Source organism: Cynoglossus semilaevis, chromosome W (genome assembly GCF_000523025.1).
Source record: "Cynoglossus semilaevis isolate Cse_v1.0 chromosome W, Cse_v1.0, whole genome shotgun sequence".
In the NCBI taxonomy this organism is placed as follows: Eukaryota; Metazoa; Chordata; class Actinopteri; order Pleuronectiformes; family Cynoglossidae; genus Cynoglossus; species Cynoglossus semilaevis.
This window is the reverse complement of record NC_024327.1, coordinates 3,923,062-3,931,101: the sequence shown is the minus strand read 5'-3', so window position 1 is coordinate 3,931,101 and position 8,040 is coordinate 3,923,062. Positions and strand designations below refer to the sequence as shown.

At 38.3% G+C, this 8,040-nt stretch overlaps 1 protein-coding gene and 1 long non-coding RNA gene across 3 annotated transcripts; one reads left to right on the top strand and one right to left on the bottom strand.

Annotated features, from left to right (window-relative positions):
• Positions 1-1,079: 1,079 nt before the first annotated feature.
• Positions 1,080-2,014, top strand: LOC112486404 (uncharacterized). 2 transcript variants are annotated; one of them, XR_003048840.1, is made up of 2 exons: positions 1,080-1,466; positions 1,798-2,014. It is a non-coding gene; the product is annotated as an uncharacterized LOC112486404 (long non-coding RNA). The 2 variants fall into 2 exon arrangements; XR_003048841.1 differs by having other exon boundaries at positions 1,652-2,014.
• A 2,630-nt stretch (positions 2,015-4,644) lies between these two features.
• Positions 4,645-7,465, bottom strand: LOC103396982 (UPF0600 protein C5orf51 homolog). Its single transcript, XM_008335230.3, has 6 exons — positions 7,308-7,465; positions 6,669-6,781; positions 6,146-6,292; positions 5,863-5,994; positions 5,644-5,758; positions 4,645-5,567 (listed from the first exon to the last, which is right to left on the bottom strand). Exons 1-6 carry the CDS (start codon positions 7,399-7,401, stop codon positions 5,335-5,337), a joined length of 834 nt encoding a protein of 277 aa, XP_008333452.1. The 5' UTR covers positions 7,402-7,465; the 3' UTR covers positions 4,645-5,334.
• Between the last annotated feature and the right edge of the window lie 575 nt (positions 7,466-8,040).

The following is an 8,040-nucleotide window of genomic DNA, read 5'->3' as shown; positions in this document are numbered from 1 at the left end:
ATGAGATTGTGTCTGAATGCAGTTTGAATAGCTTATACTGCGAAGAATCGTCATTTCCATGTAGTCATAAAACTTGCTCATGTAGCCTCCGAATTTTCCAGCTGTTAAAACAGTTCCTTAATAAATTAGCGCAGGGTTTACAGTATTGCATAACCTCGTTTACAAGTCTCTGATATTGGCCTACAGACTTGGATGTAAGTGTATGGACCCCTGACATTTTTCCATGAAAATAAGCATTTCTTCCATTGAGATATTGATCGTTACACATGTTTTGGTAGGTATATATTCAGTTTATTTCCTTTGTGTGCATTGGAATTACACAAAAAACAGAGAAAAAGGCAAATTAGACATGAATTTTTTGACACGAATATCATTTTATGAATTTTGTGTGAAATTATATCAGAGTTGCCTTTTTCTCCGAGAGAAATACTTAATTTAATAGAAAAAAGTCAGGTGATAATAATAAAACATTTTGCATTGGATTAATTAGGGCTGAAGGTTATATAGCAATGCACATAAACATTTTAAACTTCTGTCTATGCAAATTCTCAGTCATCCAGGTCAAGGTTGAAGAGTTCTGTTAAGCAACACAGGAACGCCAACTCCTCAAGACAGGACTCAGCTGTTCACATACACCTCAAGGACAAAACACACTCCTTCGAGGACAACAACCTTTGTCAACCTGGAAAAAATACCACTCAACAGAAGAGGTGGGCTGAGACAAACCCTATCACCCACAAAGTATGTGTTACTTTTGAATGGAAATTACTTGACATGGTCTATGGATGTACTTCTGCACTAACAAATATATTGATCATTTTATCAGGAAGCCATATTTTATCTCAGTGCCGTTCTCTATCTTTAACTCATCTTTATTAATAACGTACATATTTCTATATTATCTGTTACAGATGAAGTTCCCAGCAGAGAGTGTTTGGCTGTGTCATGTGAATGTTACTGCACATTGGATTCTTGTGGTCTGTTTCCAAAATATTTGATTTCTGATGACTCAGTACTTTGACAGATTTTCTCTTTTGTTATGTGGACATATTTAAAAATTAAGTCTCGGCTGGAACAAATTAAGCAGGCTGTGCCAAACTCTGTAGAGTAACCATTAAGCATAGTAAAGGAAGTCCTTATACAGCCTGTTTATTGATATGAAATATGAAATTACTTTACTTAAGGTTGTGAACATGGCAGAGAAGTTGCTCACTGTATTTGACCCAATTGGAAATGAGGATGCCTACAACAGGAAAATTCTGAGGAACTGGCAGTAAAATGTACAATAATTTGGATAGATACATTTTTTCAAGAGAGAATAAAAAAAAACCCAATACTTTTAATGCTGTAATAGAAACTTCCTGAGGAACAGGTCAAGGGAGGAATCCAAATATGTGTGGACAGTGCACACCATGGACCACAACAAACAGATGGATTTCAGCAGTTGTGGGGTTCTAGTGTTGAAGGTAATATTTTACAAGTTTCACATTTTTTCAAGAGAGAATAAAAAAAAACCCAATACTTTTAATGCTGTAATAGAAACTTCCTGAGGAACAGGTCAAGGGAGGAATCCAAATATGTGTGGACAGTGCACACCATGGACCACAACAAACAGATGGATTTCAGCAGTTGTGGGGTTCTAGTGTTGAAGGTAATATTTTACAAGTTTCTGTTTATGTACTTTGAAGATTAAGCTAATAGTATTTAATTGTAAATATTATGTATCTAGAAGAATGTGTTATTATGTAGATAATGTATCAAATCAAGCACATAATTACATTCATAATTCATTTACAGCACACCGAAGAATCACTTGTGAGTGGAAACATATCTGATGTGCAGACAACTCCAGAAGCTGTCAGTAAACAAAGGATGAACATAGCTTGTATCTTAATGAAAAATAGCTAAAGAAAACCTCATGTAAAATCAACCCAAATATTCTGTGCTATATGTTATGATCCTTTCTGTTACTATTTGTAAAAATAAAAATAATAAAAAACAGTTTGCTGAAAAATCCTAGATTGAGTGTGATTATTTTCTCTTTTACAGTATGTGCTGCATTGGGTAACATTTTTACATTCCCTCTGGTTTCAGATGTAAATGTAAACAACATTAATACACTCCGTTGTGTAGCGGTTAGCACGCTTACCTCTGAAGCAAAGAGTCCTGGGTTTGATTCCCAGAGGAACCACGTGCTTGGTGCCTGCTGCGGGTACCCTGCTAACAGAGTATCTGCTGTTAACACAAGAATTGTCCAAATATGGGATCAATATAGTTCAAATTTAATTTAATTTAACACGGATTTTCTGTGTAGCCTCAAATAATGTGCTACCACTCTGAATACAGTGAGAAGCACATATTTATTGAGATTTGATGTGAATAACAATGTGCTACCACCCTGAACACAAATGTCAGATATGGCTATAAATTTCCGCTACGGGTAGGAAGAAACTTCAGGTAGGAAAAAACTTCAGACTACCCTATAAATGTCCGCTATTGGCCGATGTACGCATGCGCAGTTAACTCTGGTAGGAAAAAACTATAGGTAGGAAAAAACTTCAGAACACCTGTGAATGTAAACGAAAACATCTTCTGCGTATAGCGCTGCATGACAATGTAGTTACCATGTTTTAACGCTGTGCATCAGTATGATGGAACAAGACTGTCCATCTTACCAATGCAATTTGTGGGACAGTGGAACCACGAAACGCTGTAGGTCGAGCCTGACGTAAACAGAGGACCTCTTATATTCAGGATCCACTTTGATCGGGTACATATTGTAGGGTCTCTCCCTACAAACCTTTGCCACATTAATGTCAGGACGAGCAGTGATTGTTCACAGTCTGTAGTCCAAATAAACATGTAAAATCTGGTAATAGTGGATCACAATGCAGAAAGCACAAACTTACATTTCTGTCCTCATTATCGGTGAAAGTTCACATTCAGTCAAAGGTTTATAGTAAGCAGCATAACCGGAGCACAGCGTGTACTGCTGTTCTCCACACGGCTGCACTAAGAACATGCTCTCTTCCCTCCGTGGTCCGCCCTTATTGTTGGGCATCTTTAAAGACAGACTTATGGAACACGGCACACACACAGCATGCACATTATAATCTGTTGGTTTACCTTTTAAAACGCATGCATCTGCAACAGTGATGGGCAAACAACTGTCCCTTTATCATTTTCCCCTTTAAAATTCACTGTGAAAAAAAGATTCTGCGTCACCACTGTTCAGCTCAGTTAATGCACCTAAATTGCAGAAATTATGTCCTATTTAAATCTGTATGAAAATGATTGCTGGCGACTGAGGAACCCTTTTGATGGAAAAGCTGTGGGAAAAAAAACATACTTTTGACAATAATTTGTGGTTACCTAGGGGACTAGAACAAAAGAGCAGTGGCAAACATTATCTTGTCATGTCTGTGGCACTCACATGCCATTAGGGCCAACACGCGGAATATAAAACAGTTTTTTTAACATTCAGTAGACAAGTGCTTGTTTCATGTATCAGGAATCCATTTATTTAAGTCATATATTTGCTGTTTTGCCAAGTATGGCATAGGAAATTTTATTCTATCCATGCAATGTGAAAATGTAGAGTGGATTTTATTACTGCCGAGCACAGGATATATTTTTAACTTTTACTAAATGCTAATGGTTAACATAGTTCAGAGACAGATTCCCAGATGCTTTTAGACTGCATGCTGGAATTGTACACATCTGTTTGCTTACTTATGTTGTTACACTCTTAAAGGGTATATTAAAATAGTTTAGAATTCCTCTTTTTAATGCTATTGCTTTAAAAAGATGAAGCTCTACTATATTTATATATATTTTAGATCATAATAAGTGGACATACAAATGATGGACAAGGCAATGGGACAAGAAAAAACCTCATTACTTGTACATCGTTTTAAGATAAGAAGTCCTTCATTATTTGCACATTGGGGAAATACAATTTTTTATCACATAATGTCTACTTTTAATAATGTACACGGGACAACCATAGTCGTCTTCTTCAATGGTAAAAAGTTTATTAGTCATGTCCTCATTATATGCAGTAATGCATTTATATTGTTTTTTAAAATTATTTTATTTTAAATACCTACCTACTCCCAACAACTCCCATGAACCCTCAAGCACCCTGTGGAGGGTATAGAGCTGGTCCAGTGTTCCACGACCAGGACGAGGGGGGGGGTTTGAACCGCTATTTGTCTGATCCGGTTTGCCTTGGGAGACCCTACCAGGGGCGTTAAGCCCCCGACAACATAGCTCTTTGGTTAATTCGGCTACTCAAACCCCTCCACCACGCTAAGGTTGCGATTCAAGGAGGGGGTTTTTGTCTCATTTTTAACGATTTTATTTTTGTCGGGAAAATACCAGTCTCTGAACCTCCTGAGGCTGCAAATCACCACGGAGTTGGCAAGCTGCTCCATTCTCCCACCTTTGACTCCAACTACCAAAATACTAAGCGATGTGCTGATCAAAACGCACTCTCACCAGTGACTGTGACAACAAATTCAACATTTTCTAGCCTCTGCAACACTTCCTTGTTGTTGGTGGAAGACGTGCATTACGGGTAAAGCGGCAAAACAAAGTATTTTTGAACAGGTCGATTTGGATTAAATGCAGAGAAACAAAGACTTTTTCAAATATTACGTGTTTATTGTCAGCATGGACATTACAAACAGAATCGGGTTTTCGTTCAAACAATGAAGAGTTTCTAATTATTGTTATAGCATCACTTTGTATGAAAGTTGCAAAAGATGGAATATGAACAAATCTCAGCACACTGTGATTGGTCATGAAGACATTGAACACTTTTCATTCCCCTTTAAAATTCAGTGCATTTGGAGTTATATTAAAAGCATAACAAAAGGGTAATACAACAATACATAAACTGTTACTGTGCAGTCTTTTTTCCTTGTAACAATTTCATAACAAAGAAATAAAAAAGGTCAGTTTAATATTGTTAATATAATTATCATGACACATTCTTAGAGCAAAACAGGTGGTCCCCTCAAAAGTCTGTAATCAGGATGATAACTGCTTTTCCAGCAGGACAGGGCATAGAAAGCGAGTCAAAAGTTTCCTCTGAAGCACTTGCTGCTTTTACACCACCTCTGTTACAACTTAATTTTTCACCTGCTTTGGCCACAGGTCATTTGGCATTGGATGTTTCCAGTAGACACTGATTGAGTCATTAATTACTCAATTTGCATTCTCTGTACAACCTTCCACAACAATACGCCCGAATACGAAGTGATGGGTTCAATTTTTATATGGGGTTGGATACTGAGCTTAGATCTGTGCCTCGGAGTAACCTTTGGAGCTTCACTGTAGAATACTAAGGATTTCCTTGGCATTCTCTGTGTTCCATCCCTGGCCCTGCAGAGGGCCCTCACAAGCGAGAACGTATTTGTTAAGGATCTGAGTGCCAATGTCCCGAAATTGTAAATGGTCTTCTTTTCGGTCCATATCGGCACTACAGTCCTCATATTTGACTGCCCAGAAACACATTTCCCCAATGTACATCATTGTCAGCAGGTGTGTGTCCGAAAAGATGCCTGTAAATGATATGACAGAATAATCAAAAGAGAAGACAAAATATACTGCTGTTACCCACAAAAGAGAGATATGCACCTTCAGATAGGAAACTGGCTGTTGAAGTGTCATAAAGCACCACTCCATCATTGAGCTTCACTGAGCTTCTCACCTGCAACATTCGCATCAGGTAGCGCACACCTTCCTGAATACACTGGATTTGAAAAGTGCTACAATCAGATAAACATTAATTCTCACTGGGTAAATGCTGATCAACCCCCCCGAAATAACAGGATGACATAATAAAGAGCGTGTTACCTTAAGGAACGTTTCCTTATTTTTCTTGAGCCATTGTTTACGTTGATGAAGTGTGTGGCAGTACATGTACAGCAGAGCGCCACGTCTCCAGTACAGGCATTCTAGAAGCTCTAGACCCAACACAGACTGCACCTGCAACAGACCACAGAAAAAAACCCCAAGTGTTTACAATTGTTAAACATCCCTACATTTTACACGCACATCCACCAACCATGTACTACATTCCCACAGTGCTCGGTCTTCTCCGTCTTAATTTCACAAAAACAATTACACATATCCATACCTCTTGTGTTGGTGCTAGCCTCCCTGCCAAAACTTCTGGCTCAGTTAGGTCTTGCAACAGCTGGTGAATTTTAAACGGTGAACAGTCTTCTGGAAACTCCTGATCCACAAGCTTGTTCTCTTCATAAAATGTAATATCAAGAACCACCTGGAAGATGAAAAACAAATTAAGTACAGTGTATAGTTAAATTCCTAGTTACAAACCTTGATCAAGTGAACACTATCTTAGTCATGGTATTTTTAAGTGAACTGAAATTTTGCTGCTTATACATAGGTTTTCATTATTTTAGGTTTTCAATGTTTAAGCAAACAATCTGCGCATAACTTGCATGAAATAGCACCTCTTTGCATGAATAAGATAAAAAAAATGCTCCAACTATTTTAGCCATGAACAAGTGAACAATTTGTCAGATTCCACTAGATTATAACTGGAACCAGGTATGAAAATGCGGACTAATGGGACAGATCTGTATCAATGCTTTGTCCAAGTTCTTATTATTCAGCATACATTCTCTGTCAGTTACCTGTGTGTAATCTTGAAGTAGCTTGGAAATGCTGCTACTCTCATCTCCTCCTTGTCTGAAATGGCCTTTTAACTTCTCTAGTATAGCGGATGCATTCTGTAAATAATCATCATCTGTGAGGTAGAAAAAGCACATTTAATTGGATATACACAAACATATAAATGTAACAAAATGTTGTACAATTTGGTTACTGTTGTTTTTTAATAGTGAGGGCAAAAATGGAAATTGAACAATGCTGCTAGAGACACAATTTGAGTTGTAACCGAAATGAAACAGGTATTGGACCGATAACTGTCAGTTTTAATTCATGTGACATCACGAACTGTGTTCTACTCGACGACAATCAAACATTTAAGCTAACATCTGCGAACATTTTGAAACATACTGTGTTGTATTTAACACATGTTTAGTAGCCGGTGATGTGTTGTTTTTCCCTAACACAATTGTCAGCTGTTGTAGTGAGCAACATTGACATTTCATCAGACAGCAGCTGTTGTTGTTGTTATGGTTGCAGCCTGGGGTTAAATAACGTTAGCTCGTCTGCTAGTTGGCTAACAAAACTGCAAATGAATATCGTACACAGCCGTCCATTGCAGATAACAATCACAGAAAAAATAAACGACGGCGTCCGATCGATACCTTGCTTTTCAGCTCTGAGACTGGAACACTTGACGTCTGACTCAAATATCCTTCTCTCCAACTCAAACCCTTGTCGCCTGTAATCGTCGGCCATGACTAAAAGTGTTGGTCACGTGAGCGGGGGATTCCTCACGTGTCCTCAGATGCGAGTTGTACAGTAAATACTAGTGTTGGGAAGACCGACTGTTTTTACTGATTCGGATCTTTGACTCAGTACAATGAACGAATTGTGGACGAATCATTTAATTCATTTTACAGCAGTTGGCGCTGTAGCCCTATTGTGGGCGTTGAATTTGTAGTTAAATTTGTTGATATAATTTTCGAAAATATTTATTTACAAACACACCTTACACAATGACACCATATACATCTAGCCATCCAACCATTTCCATCCGCTTATCCGTTACAGGGTTCCGGGGACAGCAGTCGCCACCCAAATCACACTGCATCAGTTTATTTTGAAAGTGGCCCGCTGAAAGAAAAAAGAGAAAAGCTTCCGGGTTTATTTCCGGTATACAAAGCTTCCGGGTTGTTTCCGGTATAAAAAGCTTCCGGGTTGTGGTTTCTGGGTAGTGATGGGAAGACCGACTCTTTTTATTGCTTCGAATCTTTGACTCTCGAACAGTAAAATGAACGAGTCATGAACGAATCTTGAACTAATCATTTCATTCGTTTTACAGCAGGTGGCGCTTTAGCCCTATTGTGGGCGTTGTAAAGAAGGCTGCGGTTCTCC

Bases quoted from the DNA above. Each gene is read 5' to 3' on its own strand.
- LOC103396982 (XM_008335230.3), bottom strand. From the start codon at position 7,401: ATGGCCGACGATTACAGGCGACAAGGGTTTGAGTTGGAGAGAAGGATA. The intron at 6,293-6,668 runs GTAACTGACAGA...TTCATCTTCCAG, and splicing joins TACTTCAAGATTACACACAG to GTGGTTCTTGATATTACATT. The intron at 5,759-5,862 runs GTAACACGCTCT...TTTCAAATCCAG, and splicing joins ATAAGGAAACGTTCCTTAAG to TGTATTCAGGAAGGTGTGCG.